Source organism: Giraffa tippelskirchi, chromosome 1 (assembly GCF_054371585.1).
Source record: "Giraffa tippelskirchi isolate mGirTip1 chromosome 1, T2T-mGirTip1v1.2.pri, whole genome shotgun sequence".
NCBI classification, from domain to species: domain Eukaryota; kingdom Metazoa; phylum Chordata; class Mammalia; order Artiodactyla; family Giraffidae; genus Giraffa; species Giraffa tippelskirchi.
The window spans coordinates 122,620,740-122,642,171 of NC_137275.1; the positions used below are offsets into that span (position 1 = coordinate 122,620,740).

The 21,432-nt window shown below is 43.5% G+C and overlaps 1 protein-coding gene across 7 annotated transcripts in view; it reads left to right on the forward strand.

Annotated features, from left to right (window-relative positions):
• Positions 1–21,432, forward strand: part of CLCN3 (Cl-/H+ antiporter 3) — a 105,938-nt gene that overhangs the window by 14,810 nt on the left and 69,696 nt on the right. For 3 of the 7 annotated variants that reach the window (XM_081495263.1, XM_081495274.1, XM_081495304.1), the window contains exons 1-2: positions 3,112–3,329; positions 14,316–14,491. In XM_081495263.1, the coding sequence (XP_081351389.1) occupies positions 14,332–14,491 (160 nt within the window). In that variant the 5' untranslated portion in view covers positions 3,112–3,329; positions 14,316–14,331. Of the gene's footprint in view, positions 1–3,111; positions 3,542–14,315; positions 14,492–21,432 lie in introns of those variants that run through there. The other 4 variants (XM_081495268.1, XM_081495280.1, XM_081495286.1 and 1 more) reach the window with 2 other exon arrangements.

Below are 21,432 nucleotides of genomic sequence, written 5' to 3' on the forward strand. Positions count from 1 at the left end.
TAGAGATACCAAGAGAACATTTCATGCAAAGATGGGCTCAATAAAGGACAGAAATGGTATGGACCTAACAGAAGCAGACGATATTAAGAAGAGGTGGCAAGAATACAAAGAAGGACTATACAAAAAAGATCTATACAAAAGAGCCAGACATCCTGGAATGTGAAGTCAACTGGGCCTTAGGAAGCATCACTAAGAATAAAGCTAGTGGAAGGTGATGGAAATCCAGTTGAGCTATTTCAAATCCTAAAAGATGGTGCTGTCAAAGTGCTGCACTCAATATGTCAGCAAATTTGGAAAACTCAGCAGTGGCCACAGGACTGGAAAAGGTCAGTTTTCATTCAAATCCCAAAGCAAGGCAGTGCCAAACCATGTTCAAACTACTGCACAATTGCACTCATCTCACACACTAGCAAAGTAATGCTCAAAATTCTCCAAGCCAGGCTTCAACAGTACGTGAACTGTGAACTTTCAGATGTTCGAGGTGGTTTTAGTAAAAGCAGAGGAACCAGAGATCAACTTGCCAACATCCGTTGGATTTTCAAAAAAGCAAGAGAGTTCTAGAAAAACATCTATTTCTGCTTTATTGACTATGCCAAAGCCTTTGACTCTGTGGATCACAATAAACTGTGGAAAATTCTTGAAGAGATGGGAATACCATACCACCTGACCTGCCTCTTGAGAAATCTGTATGCAGGTCAGGAAGCAACAGTTAGAACTGGACATGGAACAACAGACAGGTTCCAAATCAGGAAAGGAGTACATCAAGGCTGCATATTGTCACTCTGCTTATTTAACTTAAATGCAGAGTACATCATGAGAAATGTTGGGCTGGATGAAGCACGAGCTAGAATCAAGATTACTGGGAGAAATATCAATAACCTCATATATGCAGATAACACCACTCTTATGGCAAAGAATTAAAGAGCCTCTTGATAAAAGTGAAAGAAGAGAGTGAAAAAGTTGGCTTAAAACTCAACATTCAGAAAACTAAGATCATGGCATCCAGTCCCATCACTTCATGACGAATAGATAGGGAAATAGTGGTAGACTTTATTTTTGGGGGCTCCAGAATCACTGCAGATGGTGATTGCAGCCACGAAATTAAATGAAGCTTACTACTTGGAAGGAAAGTTATGACTAACCTAGACAGCATATTAAAAAGCAGAGACATTACTTTGCCAACAAAGGTCCATCTAATCAAGGCTATGGTTTTTCCAGTAGTCATGTATGGATGTGAGAGTTGGATTATAAAGAAAGCTGAGCACCGAAGAATTGATGCTTTTGAACTGTGGTGTTGGAGAAGACTCTTGAGAGTCCCTTGGACTGCAAGGAGATCCAACCAGTCCATCCTAAAGGAAATTAGTCCTGAATATTCTTTGGAAGGACTGATGCTGAAGCTGAAACTCCAATACTTTGGCCATCTGATTCGAAGAACTGACTCATCTGAAAAGACCCTGATGCTGGGAAAGATTGAAGGCAAGAGGAGAAGGGGATGACAGAGGATGAGATGGTTGGATGGCATCACTGACTCAAAGGACATGAGTTTGAGTAGGCTCCAGGAGTTGGTGATGGACAGGGAGGCCTGATGTGCTGCAGTTCATGGGGTCCCAAAGAATTGGACATGACTGAGCGACTGAACTGAACTGATGGGCTTAGATGCCGAGAGCCACGTGGGATCTTCCTGGACCAGGGATGGAATGGTGTCCCCTGCATTGCAAGGCAGATTCTTAACCACTGGACCACCACAGAAGCCCAGAGGTTGTTATTCTCAGGAGATGAAACTCTGGGTAGAGTTTTATAATGTCTGCATTCTACTGTCACAAACTTCAGGGGAAAAAATTACACCTCAATACAGATTAAGCTAACACAGCAGAATTTTTGAATCTAGATGACTGATCCTGTCATGCCCATGATTAAAACATTTCCACGTTATATGCAGTTACTGTAAGTTGACTTAAGACTTCTAAAACATAAAATTTTAGAGCATTTATCATATACCTTAAAGAAGTGAAAAACCATTTATGAGTTTGCAATGAACTCATTTCATCTTTCAGGTTTTCTGGGTTTGAAAATTTTCATAGTAAAATTTTGGGAAGAAAAACTACTCAATAACAACAACAACAAAGCTTCCAACAACTGCCAATTATCTGGGATAAAAGACAAAAGTCGTGGACACAGTGGTTGACTTCTGCATCTCCCCTCCTAACCCCCTCCCACCTACAATCAGGTAACGCCAGGGTACCATTCGCCTTTACCCTTCTTCCTTTCTTTGCCACCAGATGCTGTTGACCATCCCCCCTCCCCAGCTCCAGGTCAGAGGTCACCCTTTGCGATTCAGCCCGTCCCCACTCCGCAGAGCCCCATACTGGCGTGTCCTTGAGCGGCCCTCCGTGCTCTTGGAATCTGCACTGGCACACCTTAGGTGTTCCACAAGTGTTTGCCGAGAGGAAGTCCATTCAGCTCTGTCATTCAAATCATCCTCAGGTTGCGTGTTTTCTCCAAAATAGTCAGTTTCCAAGCATTTTTGAGAATTCGTAACGGCTAACCGGGTGCCGGCGCGGTGTCGGGGCCACCTGTGTGGGCTGGCAGGCTGGCTGTCCCCAGAACCAGCGCTCTCATCACTGCAGACTCGCCTGCGGGGGCTGCAGTGCCCCCCCGCCAGGGCCGAACTCGAACTCGCGCAGCGCCCTTCGGGGCGTGCAGTCAGGTGCCGCCTCTGTCCTCTCGTGAGGTCACCACCAGAAGGACCCCACCGCGCGCGGGACGTGACCAACCACCTGGGAAAGGTCACACCCCAACCAGCCCCGCCCCAAGACACCCGAGCCCCACCTCCTGCCTCCACACGGCCCGCCCACCACCCCTAAGGCCCGCCCCTGCAGCTACACGGCCCGCCCCCTGTTCCCAACAGGCCCGCCCTTGTTCCCACCTGGTTCTCCCACTCCTTCCTCACGACCCGCCCACTGCTCCCACAAGGTCCGCCCCCTGCCTCTATAAGCCCCGCCCACTGTCCCCACCAGTCCCGCCCCCTGCTCCCTCACGGCCCAATGGGCACCGACGCGGTTCCAACCGGGCTGGACGCTGAACGGCCGTTCACGGCTACGCGGTGACGTCAGGCGCCGACGCACCTGTCGGCCCTGCTAGAGCCGCTCCTGTCCGCTTCCCGGGGTCGGTGGGTCGGACCGGACGACTCGGAACCGCAGCCCTTTCTGCGGTACCGTCCGCCTGTGGCCGGAGTTGGGCCGAGTGCCGAGGAGGGGTGCTGGCGGCCGGCCGCTCCAGTTTCTCCCCGAGTTGGAGCATGGCTGCAGCTGTGGTCCCTCCAGAGGGAGGTGAGCTTTAAGGCGGTCGTGTTTGATTCGGGGCAGAAGCGGGTCGAGTCCAGGGCCCCAGAGCCGGCGGCTCCAACTTGATGCGGCTCCCGCCTGGCTGAGCCTGTGGGTCGCGGTCGCGGTGGGGCTGGCCGCGCCGGCCGCCCTCAAATGCGGAGCCCGCCGGCGGCGCAGGACGCGGCCCCGGGGCTGCTCTGCCTCTGAGCGGCGAGGTGAGTGGCGGCGGCGGGCGGGGGCCGGGAGCCGGCGGGGCCGGAGTCGCTAGCCTCGACATCCTGATTCTGGGACGGGTTGGCCTGCGGGACGCTGACCCCGCCAGCGGCAGGTGTGGCCCGAGACCGTTCTATAAGCTTGCACCTGCTTTCTTCAGGAACTGCCAAAAGACCTTTGAACACAGTGGACGTAGGTGCCAGGAAGAGATTGTGGGTTTCACTTTGGCGAAATTTGCCCAAATATAAACTTACTGTTCAGTGTCACTTTTTAAAGATTTATGTGTATATCAAGCCATAGTTTGTGTGTATACATAGCATTTGTGTTTTGATCTTAAACTTGGACTGGAAACCACGATAGACTCAGAAATTGATTTTGTATATAATGTGCTTTATTTGCACAGCATTTAAAAACTGGAGCTCATAGAAGACAATAACATACACCTTATGCATATTATAGGCTAAAATTTGTGTTTCCTTTGGAAGAAAATTCTTATTTATGAGAGAAGTTTTTAATGAGTGACTGCACTTTATTTTATTTTATTTTTTTGATAATTCAGAAGTTCAGTTCTGCAAACTATAAACTTTTTGAGCCATGCATTTCCGTTCCTGCAGCATCATTGTGGTTTATGTGGTTTATTCAACAATCAAAGGATTGTTGAGTCTTTACATAAATAATTTGATGTCAGTCCATTTTACTTGCTTTGTGAGTCAATAGAAAATACTGTGTAGCAGGAGAGGACATGCAGGAGTTAAAATGCTCCTGTGTAGATGGTTGATTTTCACCTTAAAAAGTGCCACTGCTGATTGTTTTTTTGTTACACAATAGGGCTTAAAAGCCAGGTGTGTGCTGTACAGATATTTACTCAGATTAAGCCTGCAGTTTATGACCTCTGGTTGATAGGAACAGCCTATTATTGGCAGAACCCAGGGCAGATTGCATCTCCTTCCACACCTTACACACCTTACCCCCCCACTCTTCAAAGACTGATTCTTTGTTTGAAAAACACCTGAAATTATTTTAAGAGGTCAATATGAATGTATAGTACCTACATCTTTAGTTGGAACCTGTGTTTTAGCGTGTAATTTCAATCATACATAGCTCATTAGGAATGCAAATGACTTAACCTAGCTTTGGATAAATCTAGTTTAGGGGAAAGATTTGCTCAGGTTATGGTTCTGTGTTAGTGAGTTGGCTGTTTTCCAGTTCATGTTGGTGATAGGCTTTCCATTTCCTGTTGTGCCCTGTTGGTAATAATTTTCAGACTGCTCAGGAAGCCAGATTTGATCTCTGTGGTGGGTCAGATGCCAGAGCAGCATCCTGGGAAGCTGGGCCACTGTCACTGCTTTGTGGAACTTTCAGCTTAGTTTCTAGTCAAACTTTTCAGCAGGGACCTAAAATATGATAAGGGTTAGCATTTACTGAGCAAATTCTGTGGTTCAGGAGCTTTCTGAAGTGGTTTTGTGTGTTATCTGAGTTCTCATGTCAGCTCCTTGGAGTAGGTACTTTGATTTTTCTGACATAGAGACGTGGAAACTGATGCATAGAGGATCTGACTAGCTTGCCCAAGGTCGCAGGCAGTGTCAGAACGGAGACTGAAGCCTGACAGTGTGATTTCAGACCTCTTGCTGTCAGTGGCTGCACTTCAAGGCAAGTAAGACTCAACAAAATACTGGAAGAAAAGGTAGGGTGAGAGAGATGATATCATAGGTCCATTCATTCTTCAGTATAAAAGTAATATAAAATCATAGAAGCTCTGGAGTATCCTTTTTTTAAATTCTTCTTCCACGACTCTAATAAACTATTGTGTTTTTTTAATTATACTTTCACATGTGTATTTAAAAATAGTAGCTATGATGCATTTTGATTCTTAAAGATCACTGTTCTTCAGTTAAGAATAAAATGAAAGATGAACCTACATGGGGAAACTGCCCATTTGCATTGCTGAAATATTAGAGAGATTTGATCTGCAACTTTGGATAGAAGTCAGGTAAACATATTTCTTGTTCTCATGGGAAGTAGTTGAACAGTTTCTGTCTTATAAAGTCATGAAAATTAGTTTTCAAAGTGTATGTCTTCCACAGCATCTTATTTGTTGGATTGTTTACCTTTTCACTTGTGATAGTCTGAGCTTTATACTTATGTGTGTGTTTTTCCTTTTGAAATCATCTGGCATTTAACTTTTTTACTGTATCTAAAAAATATTTTGAATCTAGGAAATTTTCTTCAGAATAGATAGCCACTTCCTTTAGCAGGTTATGCATTTAGTACTTTTTTGAAGAAAAATATAAAAGGTGCAGCGATTTAGACATGCAGCTATCTTAATGGACAGTAGGATAAAATATCAACAAATGTTACATTGGGAAGAAATCAGTTTAATTATTGTCATTTCTTGTAAGTACTGACTATTTGTATCAGGATACATTCTTTAATCCGGTGATGTTCTGATGTGATCTACGTTTCAGGATGTAGTAAGGGATGGAGGAACCATTCCTTTGTAAAATCAATTTGAGAAACTTTTAATAAGTTTTGTTTTCTCAAGAACCTTTCTCATGCTCTTAGCCTTGATGTTTCTAGTAGGGGTGTGTTTTATTACCCAAACTTATTTGACCATGAACCTTGTGCTGGCCTTGTGTTCTGTGCATAAACTCTCTCATCCGTAAATGTCTTTGTTACCCTCTTGACTCCATAGCTTGATTCATGCTAGTGCTTTTGTTTCAGCTAACTGCCCCAGTGAGGTCCCACCTTTTTTTTTTTTTTTCCCCAGCTATGTCATGGTGGCTTGTGAGACATTAGTTCACTGCCTAGGGTTTGAACCCAGGTCCCCACCAGCACTGGAAGTTCGGAGTCCTAACCTCTGGACTGCCAGGGAATACCCACTCCCCCCATTTTTAAGATCCAGGTCATGTATCTCTTCCAAAGAATGCTTGTCATTATCAACTACAGTGGGATGTGGTCTTTTCTCTGAACTCTTCTAACAGTTCTGGTGTCTTTTGTGACGTGTGTCACCTTTTATTATATGGATACTTACAAATTTGTAGGAAAAAGTTACCATATCCCTGAGGACAATATGAAGTGTAATTTATGCCATCAATCAATGAAAATTTTATTTATATATATATATTTTTTTACGGTGTCTGGTACATGAATTGCTGTTTTATAAGCTTCAGTAAAGGAGTAAGTGATTCTGTTGAACTTCATGGTCACATTTTAATCTTGCTCATTTAGCTCCTGACTTGTTTGTACCAGAAAGCTCTTTGGGGCCAAGTGGTAGATCACACAGGGTTCCCCCTCACTACTGTCATCGATCCTGAGACTTTCGTTCATCTCTTTGGTTGCTGACACCTGGGATTGTCTTTTCTCCTCTCCGGTTGTGCCTGCTGTTCTGTCAGATATGTGCCTGCTGTTCTGTCAGATAGCTGACAGACACGCCTTGGAAGCTTAGCCATGGTCCGCAGCCCTACCCAGTTCCCTTGATGAGAAGCCAGAACCTTGTTGGAGTTCTGAAGAATCAGTGTACTCTGGAGCCCCTGAGCCGCATGTCCAGAGTCTCCCTTGTTCTGCTCCCCGGCCCCCAGTTCTGGGCCGAACTGCCCAGTGTGTGCAGTTTGGGGACCACATCGGTGCACTCAGAGTCACCATCCCCTTCTCTAGTCTGGCCTTGAACAGGACAGCAGCCAGAGTGTGTGATCCTGCGTTTGGAAAGAACACTCCGGTGTTCAGTCCTGTAAGCTTCAGGAGACGACGCTTTGTTTCTTCCAGCTCTTCTGAATCAGTTAATCAAGCCAGAAGCCAAGTGGGTATCTCGATTTCCCCTTCTCCCTTCCTCGCATTTTGCTAGTTACCATGGTCTCCTCCATGGTCCTTACAGCCCTTTCTGCTCTGTCATGTCACTGTGACTCAGTGCAGTGATGCCCTCATTGTGTTATACTCAGGGTTGCTGAAGGGTCTCCTGGAGTAAGGGCCACCGGACTCCTCCCCAGAGCTGGTTTTCAGTCTCCTGCCCTTTTTGTCTGTCCTCCACACTGCCGCCGCGGTTGGCTTGTTAAAGTTCACTTCCGATCAGTTGACTTCTCTTAAAACACTTTGTGGTTTTCCATGTGTTGACATGAGTGAGTGAACTGGCTCCTCAGCAGAACCCAAGAGCCCCTCCCTGCTTCTGGGCGCCTCCCCAGCTGCTCTCTAGTCCCCCCTGTCTTACGTAAGCTACCTGAGCAGGGTGTATTACACTGCTTGTTTCCTCTTCATTGACTTGTCGCCTCATGGTTGGCCTAGTTACCTCATCCTAACCCGGCAGTGGTGTGTCCTCTGTCAGTGTTTGCAGACTTTCCCAGGCAGCAGCTTATTCCTGTCATCGCATGTACTCTGTGTGTACCTCTCCTGTGTACTTCTCATACCATGTGTAGTTACATGTGTGTCTTTCACCTTCACTACCTTGGGAACAGGGACCTCTTCTTACTCAGAACCCCAGCACATGCTGGGTGCTCAGCAAAAAGTTTGTCAAATACATTAATCAGTAACTTGGAAAACTGACTTTGCCTCCTAGGTGAATGGTGATGCTGTAAACTGAGATAGTGAGAGTGGGAGGACAAGCAGGTTTTGTGTTCAGCTTAGGTCTCGTTGAATTTGAGTTCTCATACATCATTCGAGTACAGATATATCAGTTTGTTATTCACACCATAGACAGTTAACTCATCCAGGAAAATTCTGTAGATACAGGCGGACTATTCTAAAATAAATATGGAAAAGCAAAGGAACTAGAATAACAAAAACAATTTCGGAAAATAAGAATCAGGTGTGAGAAGCCAATCTCTCCAACGTCGAGCTCCAGTAGTTAGTACTGTGTGTTATTCCTGTAGGTGTAGAAACACAGATCAATGAGACAGAACAGAGGACTTTGAAACAGAGTCACACAAATAAGCCCAGCTAATTTTTAACAGAGGCCCCAGAACAATTCAGTGGGAGGAAGATAACCTCTTTGGCAAACGGCATTGGAGCAACTGGACGTCCACACATCCAGAAACAAGCTTCAGCCTGTGTCTTACAACTTATAGAAAAATTCACTCAACATGGACTACAGGTGTAGTTCAGTCACTCAGTTGTGTTCGACTCTTTGCAGCCCCATGGACTGCAGCATGCCAGGCTTCCCTGTCTTTCACCCTCTCATGGAGCTTGCTCAAACTCATGTCCATTGAGTCAGTGATGCCATCCAACCATCTCATCCTCTGGACTAGAGTTAAATATAAAATATAAGATTATAAAAATTTTAGGAAAAAATTTGGGAGAAATCTTTGGTAGCAGATTTCCTAGAGTTGATGCCAAAAGCATAATCCTTCAGGGAAATATTGATAAATTGAACTTCATCAAAGTTAAATATGTTTGCTTCATGATAGACCCTGTTAAAGGGCTTCCCTGATGGCTCAGTGGTAAAGAATAGACCAGCCAATGTAGGAGATACAGGTTTGGATCACAGGTCAGGAAGATCCCCTGGAGGAGGAAATGACAACCCACTCCAGTATTCTTGCCTGGGAAATCCCATGGACAGAGGAGTCTGGGGAACTACAGTCCATGGGGTAACAAAAGAGTCAGATACAACTTAGCACTAAACAACAAACAAGACCCTGTTAGAAAGATGAAGACCAAGCTACAGAGTGGGAGAAAATATTTGCAAAGACCACATCTGACAAAGGACTAGTATCTAAGATACATATTGTAAAATATGAAACTCAGGAGGAAGACAATTCGGTTAGAAAATTGCCAAAAGATATGAACAGTCATATCACTGAGGAGGATATGCAGGTATCAAGTAAGCACTTAAAATATGTTCAACATTAGCCGTTAGGGAAACCACATTAAAAGAACCATGAGATACCAAAACACACCTGTCAGAATGGTGAAAACAAATATACCACTGAGTGCCGGTTTGGATGTGGAAAACCAGGCTCACCCAGACATCGTTGGTAGGGATGTTAAATTGGTGGTTTCTTTAGAAGCCAGACATGCAGTTACCATATGGCGCAGTAATAGCAGTCCTTGGCTTTTATCCCAGAGAAATGAAGACTTTAAGTTCACAAAGAAATCTGTACGTGGGTATTTGTTGTGGCTTTGTTTGTAATAGCCCAAACCTAGAAAAGAGCCAGATGTTCTTCCACAGGTGAATGGCTAAACAAACATACGTGGTGTGTCCGTGTCACAGAGCACGACTCCGCCATAAAGAGGGAAGCACTGCTGACAGACACCAGCCCTGGACGGCTCTCCAGAGAGTCCTGCCAGCCACAGAGTGGACAGCTCATCCCCAAAGGCGTGGACCACACGACTCCATTTGTACAGTGCTGTTGACGCGGCAGAGTTACAGAAATAGAAAGCAGGTTGTAGGTCGCCAGGGGTTAGGAGGTGGTGCTAAGGGACTGGAGGGAAGTGGGTGTGGCTGTAAAGGCAGCAGGAGGGGTCCTTGTGAGGGGAGACCCTGTGTCAGCGTCACGGCGTGACCATCGGGGGGTACTCAGGGGAGGTGACACAGGAGCTCTTTGAATTCCTTACTACAGCTGCGTGCGAAATCACCGTTGCTGTTCTGTCGCCCAGTCGTGTCCAGCTCCTTGTGACCCATGGGTGGCAGGCCGACCCGCCTGTCCCTTACCGTCTCCCAGAGTTTGCCCAAGTTCATGTTCAATGCATTGGTGATGCTGTCCAGCCATCTCATCTCCATTGTCTCCAAGTAAAAAGTTTAAAAAAGTGAACCCCTCTTAGGTGCGTGGTGCTGTGCAGAAATGGGCGCAGCCAGACCTTATGCCACCTTCCAGAGGACAGACAGACGTCAGTTATCCCCTGAAGCAGGGAGACACTGCACCTGGGGTGTGTGCCATCAGGGGAGGCAGGGGAACTCTCCGTGTGGACTGGACCTGGTCAGGGCGACTGGCCCGGGTGAATGGGTGCTGAGGCGGCTTTCGTTACAGCACATGACTTTGCAGCGGTGACTGCAGCTCTTCGTGTGTCTGTGTCCTCACCTGTGAAATGGGGATGATAGTAGAGCCTGAGCTTTGGGGCCTTGGCTGTGTTTAGTACAGATACTAAATGAGTTTATAATGTGCTCAGGGTGGTGCCTGACATATAAACTCTGCTGGAGAGTTTGTTCACTGACTAGAGGACTGTCATTTCTGTGATGAGGGGAGGGCCCGTGCCATGCCCAGGTAGCAGCTGAGCCTGGGCAGGAGCCGGAGCAGCCTCGTAGGGCCCAGAGGAGGGTGTGTGTCTGGGAGAGGTGGTAGAGGCCTGGCTGCTCGGGCTTGTCTGCTGTGTTGAAGAATTTGGTGGCTAAATGTGGTGAGAAGTGATTGAGGCCTTAATCCATGGCATGGGGAGAGGTGAGCATTAGGCCTGTCCTGGGAAAAGATCATGCTGGCTGCAGGGTGGAGAAGAGATGCGAAGGGCCAGGGTGCACGGATCATTGAGGAAGTCACTGCAGCACACCAGTTTTCTCCGTGGGGACTTTTCTCGGATTAGCTCTACTCTTGATAGCTCTACAGGAGTATATTTGCAAGTCACTGTGTCTGTTAAAATGATTTGAAATGGTTTTAAATATGTTTTTGTCAGTTTAAAAGGAAAAATAAGACTATAGTATTCATTTTTTTTTTATATGCAGAATTTCAGTTGCTGTATGGTGGTTTAAATAGCCTTTTGTGATCAAGCCTGGGGATGGAGTTTAGAACCTAAAGCAGCTTAACACTGGTGTCCAGATTCCTTCTGTGTACTTACTTTATGCTTTCATAGATTCTTGACTATTTTATAGCAGTGTTGTGCAATAAAAATACCTGTGCTGCAAATACAAGCCACATGTATAACTTTCAATTTTTTAGTTCAGTTCAGTTCAGTCACTTAGTCGTGTCCGACTCTTTGCGACCCCATGAACTGCAGCACGCCAGGTCTCCCTGTCCATCACCAACTCCCGGAGTCCACCCAAACCCATGTCCATTGAGTCGGTGACTTCTTAGTAGCCACGTTAAAAAGAAAATGGTGAGATTAATTTTAATGATATATTTTATTTAACCCATTATATCTAAAGTATTATTTTAGCACACACATGCGTGCTTAGTCTTATCTGACTCTTTGCGACCCCATGGACTGTAGCCTGCCAGGCTCCTCTGTCCATGGGATTGCCCAGGCAAGAATGTTGGAATGGGGAAAAAGAAAACAATACTGGAGTAGGTTGCCATTTCCTCCTCCAGGGAATCTTCCTGACCTAGGGATGGAACCTGTGTCTCCTGCATTGCAGGCAGATTCTTTACTGCTGAGCCACTGGGGAAAGCCCATTTGTTTCATCATGGAATCAATATAAAATTATTAATGAAATATCTTGTATTTCTTTTGTCATGAAATCACAGAAATCCAGTAGATACTTTTCCGTAGAGCCATGTTTCAGGGCTAGTGGCTGCTGGTCAGACAGTTCAGCTCTATAGGTTTCTGGGTTAATAAGAAAAGTCTTTTAAAGTTATTGAATTTATAGAAATAGGAACCCACACAGACCTGATTTTAATAAACTTTGAAACAGAGTTGGTTGCTGTTGTTAAAAAGAAAGCTGTGACGTTTAGATGTATCAGAGGTGTTCTTGAAATGAAGTTTTTTAAACGCTGTGAAAGGGTTAAGTTACAAGTTATCACTAACAGTTTTTGAGGGACTTCCAGGGACAAAATGGAGGAGCTGTGTTGGAACTTGCTGATGGAGGGCCCAGGACACAGTTCTACTTTAGAACGATTTCTCACTGTTGTACAGCCTTTAGCAAATTAATGTCCATTGACGTATGTTATCACATGTATTAATCGCTTCCAGTGTGACCGTCACGTAAAGAAGTGAAGAATAGTGTCTGTGTTCTTTGCAAAACCTTAGTGTACATGCTTTGCTACATCAAAATGAAAATGACTCTTGAATTGTTAATGCTTATTTTTTTTAAAAAAAAAAAAACCTTTTAGTTCTTTACTCGAGAGCCACAATACTGAGTTTGATCACCTTTGTGGACACTGCAAAGTTCTTAGCATGAACAGTTATTTTCATACTATTCTAACATTTATCTTGAAATAAAACTCTTGTTTTAATTAATATATTCTAACATCTCCGTATAAGAGGCCATTTTTGCTAGAGGTAATCATGAAACATTAGTAAAGTTGCAAAGCAATAAATATTTAAGATTTTCTTTGTAACTTAGGTGCTAGTTTTTGGTTATTCTACCACGACCAGATTAGCATTGTTGTCGAAAGGCCTTGTTTATTGAACACTGACTATGTCTCTCTTTTTACCTGCTTGGTTAAGTCGACAGTCTGATATTTGACCACTGTTATCTGTGTATTATGTTCTACTTACTGCAGGAGATGTTCAGACCAGAGCTCTCAAGCTCTACCTTCTCTTAACTTCTCTTTAAGTTAGGTAATTTATACATCTTTTAAAAGTAGTTGTTCAGTTGCCCAGTCACGTCCAACTCTTTGCTACTCCGTAATTTTTAATTGTTATAGCTCTTAGAGGTTACTTCTCCCCCACCCCAACCACACCTGGCCAGAGGAAAATATCCTGAGGACTAGAGAGTGTCTTGACCTTCAAGTCTTCTGTGCTAGATTTCAGCACTGAAAGTGGCGCCTGCGTAGTTCCACTCACCTTTACTCATGTGTGTGTTCATCATGATGGAGCTGAGAAATCTCGTTTTACCAGGGTTACTGGTTGAACTGCTCCTGCGATTCTAGCTTTCAAGTCCCACATGCAAACCTTTCGAACCTCTTGCTGGTGTCTTGCTCACTCGTTTTGATGTTGAGCAAGTAGGTAGATGCATTTAAAACACCAAGCTATTCAGGAGCTACATTGTTCTTAAAGTACAGAGTAAGACCGGTGAAAAAATGTTCTTGCTTGTTAATTCTCTTCTGGGAAGAAATGAAAATAGTGACCTATTACCATATTTTCATGGCTGATATTTGACTATGGGCTTTGAAGCTTTAAATTTTAAAGTGATTAAAGGAGAATGGAATTTTACAGATGTTTAAGTGACATTACTTTAAAATTAGTATTTGCACCTGGTGAGATATCCAGAAGGGACAAAGTGTCTCCCTTTCATACCTGGTGCTTCACCACTGTCCTTTTCTCCTGTGGGCAACTTTCTTAGAATCTCTCCAGAGGTGGTCTGTACACACACAGCCAGTTATGTGCTGCAGGTCATCCTCTACCACAGCCCCCCTTTCTTTGGGGGGAAGCCCCACATATACCGTGGTTGTCGTTTAGTCGCTCAGTTGTGTCCAACCCTTGTAACCCCATGGACTGTAGCCCGCCAGGCTCCTCTGTCCATGGGATTCTCCAGGCAAGAATGCTGGAGTGGGTTGCCATTTCCTTCTCCAGGGGATGGGTCTTCCTGACCCAGGGATTGAACTCTGGGCTCCTACATTGCAGGTGGATTCTTTACCATGTGAGCCACCAGGGAAGCCCTTGCATATACTATAGTATATTGTAAACACTTCTCTGTACTTGATATTTTGAAACAATGGATCTGAGAGACTACTTTATACCATTACCTGAAGAAATTCTTCATTCCTTTTTACAGATGCTTGGTGAGAATAGAATTATTAAATGATCCCCAAAGACTTAACCCAATAAGCTATTGGGTTAAGCTGTTGTTACAGTGAATGAAGTTAGTAATTTTTTTTTTTTTAATACAGAGATCAGAAGTTTTCTTTAAATTGTTAAAGTAGATGGTTTTTATTGTATGTTGGGAAAATGTTAAAGCCATTTTTTCCCTTTTTTTTTCAGATAACCAGACAGCTAAATGGAGTCTGAGCAGCTGTTCCATAGAGGCTACTGTAGAAACAGCTACAACAGTATAACCAGTGCGAGTAGTGATGAGGAGCTTTTAGACGGGGCAGGTGTTATTATGGACTTCCAGACGTCTGAAGATGACAATTTGTTAGATGGTGACACAGCAGTGGGTAAGTTTGACATTACAGCTCTTAATATTTGTCGTCATGAATGTCTACTGATAGACATTGTTTTATTGAGGTTAAGTTTTGGGATGACTTTTTTGTTGTTTTAATGTTTACTTATTTATTTGGCTGTGCTGGGTCTTAGTTGCGGCATGTGGAATCTTTAGTTGTGGCTTGTGAACTCTTACTTGCAGCATATGGAATTCAGTTCCCTGACCAGGGGTTGAACCTTGAGCCGCCCTCATTGGGAGCGTGGAGTCTTAGCCATTGGACCACCAAGGAAGTCCCTATTTTTATTTTAATTGCAGTGGTTCATGTAACCATTTTAAAGTGTACAGTTCAGTGGAATTTAGTCCATTCACCGTGTTGTGCAGCTATCACTGGTGTCTACTTTTTATTTGTCGTTTAGTCACTCGGTTCTGTCCACCTCTTTTGCAACTCCATGGACTGTAGCCCACCAGGCTCCTCTGTCCGTGGAATTTCCCAGGCAAGAATACTGGATTGAGTTGCCGTTTTCTGCTCCAAGGGATCTTCCCCAACCCAGGGATCAAACCTGAGTTGCCTGCGTTACGGGTAGATTCTTTACCACTGAGCCACCAGGGAAGCCCAAAAGAAAACCTTGTATATGGATAAACTTTAAAATTTCAGTATAATGTACTGCAGAGAGGTACACAACTGTGGTTGAAGCAGAGAAGCAAAACTTACGGGGTATATATTATATAGAGAGAGAGACAGAGACATGCGGAAAGAGATTTATTATGAAAGATTGGCTCATGTTATGGTGGAGGCTGAGAAATCCCACCATCTGCTAGCTGCACAGTGGGAGCTCAAGGAAATTGGAGGTGTGGTTCCAGTTCAGATCCACAGGCCTGAGAACCAGGGGAGCCAGTGACTTGAGGCCCAGTCCGAGCCCGAGGACCCAGGCCCTGTAGTGCTGATGTCCGAGGGCAGCTCCAGCAAGAGCAGTTTTCAGTCTGCCAGTTCAAATGCTCATCTCTTTGGGAAAGGCCCTCATGGACACACACTGACGTGATGTTTTACTTGCTATCTGGGCATCCCTTTGCCCAGCCTCGTTGATACATAAAATTAGCCAGCACAATAATCACCATGTCGCAAGCCTGGAAATGGATGAATTTCTACTAAGTAGTTACACTCATATACCTCAATTAAGAAATAAAACATGACCAGTTTCACAGTAATCTGCCCGTGTTCCCTCTTCCAGTTTCAGAGGTAACTGTTATTTTGATTTCTGTCACCACAGATTACATTTGCAGGTATTTAAACTTTATATAAAAGGATTTATACTATATATACTCTTTTGAGTCTGGTGTCATTTACTTATGTTTTGATTCATCTGTGTTGTTGAATATAGCAGTAGTTAATTTATTTTCATTGCCATATAGTATGCCATTTGTAAACACACTTCAGTTATCTGTTTTATCCATCATATGTTGTGAAACATATTTAGATTTTTTAAATTAATTTTTCTTAGATTTTGGCTATTAACAATAATGGTGCTGAGAATTTTCAGGTACATATATTTTAGTGCATATCATGTACACAGTTCTGTAGGGTTTATCCCTCAAGATGGCCTCTTAGTTGACGGGTTTGTGAATGTCAGATCCTGTTAAAGGAGGTTATAGGCTGTACATTGTGTCAGCAGTGTGTGCGAGTTCTGCTTGCTTCACGTCTTCACTAATACCTGATGTTATCGGTTTAAAAATTTTGGCTCTTCTGATATGGGTGCAGTAGTCTCAAATTTTGTGTTTGATTTACATTTGCCTAATGGCTTATGGAGTTTAAATGCCTTTTGTGTGTTGTTTGGCTTTTTAGATAGTGTCTTTTGAAGTGCCTGTTCAGTCATTTTGCCTAAGAGTTCTTTATGCATTCTGATTGAGTCCTTTGTTAGATTTATGTATTGGAAATGTCTTCTCTTGCTCTTAATAGAATCTTCTGATGAAGATGTTGTCAATTTTAATGAAACCCAGTTAATGTTTTCCTTTATCCTTTATACTTTTTATGTTCTGTGTTAGGATAGCTTCCCATACCTCAAGGTCAAGAGAAGGTATTCTCTCCTTATCTCCTAGAAGTTTTATTTTTTGTGTGTCTTTTACATTTAGTTTCATAATCTAACTGCAGTTAATTTTTTTTTTTTTTTGCAGTTAATTTTTATATGTAATGTAAGTGTTCAGATTCATTTTTTCCTATATGGGTAACTATTTGGCCCATATATTGAAAAATCTTCCATTTTCCAGTGTATCGAAGTGACATCTTTCTCATCTATCAAGTGGATGTATTTCTATAGGTCTGTTTCTGGACTTTTTACTCTGTTACATTGAAATATTTGGCTATCCTTGGACCAAAATCCAGGTGGCACTAGTGGTAAAGAACTGCCAATGCAGGAGACATAAGAGACGCGAGTTTGATCCGTAGACTGGGAAGATCCCCTGGAGGAGGGCATGGCAACCCACTCCAGTATTCTTGCCTGGAGAATCCCATGGACAGAGGAGCCTGGCGGGCTGCATCCATGGGGTCTCAAACTAGTTGGACACGACTGAAGGGACTGAGCATGCATGGATGTACCGAAACCCAGCATGTGTATAGTTTCATTTTTCTCATTGGTTTTATGTAAATGTAGTTTGTTTACATTTAATGCAACCACTTGTATATTTAGGTTCAAGTCTACTATCTTTCTGTCTCTGTTCTATTTGTCACAATTGTTTTTTTTTTTTTTTGACCTTGCTTTCTTTCTCTTCTCTCCAATACTGTTAGTTATGCATTCTCTTATATTTTGTTTGATGGGTTACCCTAGAGATTATAGGAGAAGGCAATGGCACCCCACTCCAGTACTCTTGCCTGGAAAATCCCATGGACGGAGAAGCCTGGTGGGCTGCAGTCCATGGGGTCGCTTAGAGTCGGACACAACTGAGCGATTTCACTTTCCCTTTTCACTTTCATGCACTGGAGAAGGAAATGGCAACCCACTCTAGTGTTCTTGCCTGGAGAATCCCAGGGACGGCGGAGGCTGGTGGGCTGCCATCTATGGGGTCGCACAGAGTCGGACACGACTGAAGCGACTTAGCAGCAGAGATTATAACATGTATTCTTATTACTTCTGCTATAAATTAGTACTTTTCTTTCTTGACATATTTATTGTTGTTATTCAGTCACAAAGTCATGTCTGACTGTTCGTGACCCCATGGCCTATAACCTTCCAGGCTCCTCTGTCCGTGGGATTTCCCAGGCAAGAATACTGGAGTGGGTTGCTATTCTCTTCTCCAGGGGGTCTTCCTGACCCAGGGATCAAACCCATATCTTCTGCGTTGGCAGGCAGATTCTTTGCCACTGAGCCACCAGGGAAGCCCTTTGGACATATAGTTGGTACTTATTTATTGAATGAGTGAATTAATTACAAATAAAATGAGTCATCAAGCTTGGTTATATGCTTTCATTTCATTCATGACAGCTGAAGGATCATATAAGTCATTTGAGAGAGTTAAAATAATGGAAGAAATTAGAATGAAACTTAAGGTTAGTGGATTCCTTCCAGTTTTCATGCTTGGGGTGGTGTAAATGAGTGCTTTTACCAGTTTACGGAAAATGTAAGGGCCTTAGGGTATTTTAGCCCCTTTTCTTCCCTCCTGCTTTTTGTGCTGTTGTTGTCTGCTATTTTAATTCTTTATATATTTTACACTGCACAGGACGTCGTTGTCGTTGTCTTATGTTGACGCCTGTTTGGTTCGCACCTTTCTTGTCCCGCGCTCTTTCTGCTGTTCTGCGCTTTCGCGTTTCTGTCTGGGGTGATTATCTTTCTGCCTGAACAACTCTCATTAGTATTTCTTTTAATTGCAATCTGCTAACAGAAAGTTTACTCAGTTTTTGTACAAGCTTTTGTTTCATCTTTATTTCTGAAGGATATTTTTGCAGCTGTATTCCAGATTTACACTGATCTTTTTTGAACACTTTGAAGATGTAATTCTCATGTCATTTGCCTTCTGTTGAAAAGTCAGTTGTCAGTTGTATTTTTCTCCCACTCTGGCTTCTTTTAGGCTTTTTACTTTGTCTTTGTTTTTTCTGAAACTTAAGCTTAATCATAGTGTGCCTAAGTGTAGTTTTCTTTGTGTTTATCCTGGCTGGGGTTATTAGCCCTTCCTGAATTGTGACCTGATTTTTTTTTTTTAATTTCATTTTTGGATAATTCTGACCTGGTATCCTCAAATATCGTTTCTAATATTCCCCCTCTGCTTTCCTCTTAAGACGCCAATCACATTTGTTACATCTTTTCACTTGCGTCTCTTATGCTTTCTTCTATATTTTCTTTTTCTAATTTGGATATTTCACCTCATTGGGGTAAATAACAAGGAACCTGATAGACAGCTGGATCAAGTATTATGTGTGGTTTTATAAGAAGCAGCCAACAGTGGCTGCCCCCGGTCGCTCTCCCACTGTCAGTGACTGAGAGCTCCCGCTGCGCCCGTTCTTGTCAGCTTCTGATGTTGTGTCAGTGTTCTGGAGTCTGGCTTTTGTCGCAGGTGTGTAGCGCTATCTCATTATTTTTTGTCAGGTTTTGAATTTCAGTTATTTATCAGCCATAGAATTCCCATTTGATTGTTTTTAAATAGACTTCTGTATTCTGGGAGAAATTCTCTGTGGTTTTTGTGTATGTGTGTGCTTTTTTTCACCTCTATATTAATCACTTGTTTAAAAATTCGTGTCTGACTCTTCTTATGTCAAGATCACCTGTGAGTCTGTATCTCTTGCTCTTTTCCTCTTCGTTTTCCGTCTTTTGACCTTGACTGCAGATGGGCTCTGTAATTCCTTATTGAAAGCTGAATGTTGTATGCAAATACTTACAGGTGCTCTGGTGAAGGTGATATCTTCACCAGAGTGTATTTAGAGTTTTTGGCAGACAAGTAGTCCAGGAGCCAATTGCAACGATCCCATCAAAGATGGACAGAATTTGCAGCCTGGTTTCAGGCTTTCTGAGGTTTAGTCTATTTTTGGCTCACTTTATTTTCAGGGCACAGCCCTTGAAGGTTGGGTAGGAAGCCTGGTGTGTTCACGAAGACCCTCTCAGTCTCTGTGTGCCCGGCTGAGACTGATGACAGCTCTGCTTACCGTTTTAGTCTCTTAACCACTGCTCTATGCTTGGTTTCTCAGGCTCTTGCTCCTGAAGCTTAGGAATTGTAGCTATTTTAAGAGAAAAGTATCATGGTATGAAGTGTTGTGTCTCTTTTCTCGAGGATGCTGGCCCCTTTAAGTCCACTCCCTAGTGGTTTTGTCTCTGTGGCCCCGGGAGGTGGGCGAGAGCTCTCAGCTGGAGTGCACCGTCAGGGTGCTGCTGTGAACCGGAAATGGCTCAATGGCTCGGGGCAAACAGGCGAAGGCTGTCGGGAGTACCTGTTTCACTTCTTTTCACAGTGTTGGCAGTTCAGGGTCTCGCTGCCTTGTATCTTGAATGTTTGTTTTAAAAAAGCAACAACAGTGTTTTGCTGTTATTGGTCATTTGCTCTCTTCCTTGTCAGTGAATTTTTTTCCCCTAATTTTAATTACAAAGTTATAAACCAGATAAACACATGTATTCATAATTTGAAAAATCAGGTGAAATTTAACAACATACCCATTTTTCTGTGTTTAAGTAGCTCCCTGACCCTTTATATGAAGCACTTTAGAAACACAGGGTAGTGGAAAGACATAGGAGGACCAGCTCTTTGCATCTTTCCAGGATTGGTGATGTCTTCATTTATAGTTTTCCATAGGAGAGTGTGTCAAGTCAGAAGGAAGGAGCAAGGGGACAAAGAAGAATTTTCTTTTGTTATTATTATTTTTTTAATCAGGAAGGATAATTTTCAAAAACCTCGTCAGTAGACTTCCTCTTCCGTCACTGGCCAGAACTGAGTTACATGCCCACACCTAGACTGATCACTGACTAGGAGGATTACTGACTGGTTAGAACAATCCTGATTTGTTCCCTGCGGTTAGGCACATTACCAGCCACACAAAATGAAGGTTCTGTTAGCAAGGGAGAAGTTGGAATGGCCAGGGGTAAGCACCTGTTAATGTTTTCCATGCAGAGTCTGTCCTCAGAGTTTGCCTGGTTGAAGGTATAAGTTGTAGAAGAGCAGTTGACAACAACTATGTAAGTGTAAACTTGGGCGGTTACATGTTCTAAATGTTACATCTTGAAGAAAGAATATTACTATTAATTTTTTAAAGTTTTTTGACATGGACTATTTTTCAAGTCTTTATTGAATTCGTTACAACATTGTTTCTGTTTTACGTTTTTGTTTTTTGGCTGTGAGTCATGTGGGATCCCCAAACAAGGATTGAACCCACACGTCCTGCGTTGGAAGGCGAAGTCCTACCCACTGGACTGCTGGAAAGTCCCCAAAAGGATATTATTTTGATACCTGTTTAGAATTGTGAGGGGTGTTCTAGAACAGGAGATAATGCATGAAGGCCCAGTTGTGAGAAAAGGGATTATGTTGTGAGTCAGCGAATGTCCCTGGTAGGATTGGTGCTAGCTTTTCTCTCAGCAGAGCGGACGTGGTTCTGTTCACAGTAGCTGGGGGAGGGCTGTCCTGGAGGAATTACGGCCCCAGGGAAACCTCCCCATCTGGGCCAAGACAGGTGTCTGAGGGCAGAGGTCATCTGTGTGTCTGGAGCATGAAAGTGAACAGTGGGACAAGCAGTTGAGTGTTAAATATTCTTTGACTTAATTTCTCTTTAGAACACCAAAAAGTAATCAATCACTAGAGAGAACTGTTGGTGTTTGGCTTATGTGTTGAATAGAAACCTCATGTTCATTGGCTCTCCAGTTGTAGACCTGCACTTACATCATGGCTCTGCCAGTTATTAGCTGTGTAACCAGCCAGTTGCTTTGCCTTAGAGCTTTCCTCTGTAACTCGTAGTGGTTCTCCTGTCTTCTCTGTTCCTTCCCCTTTGGG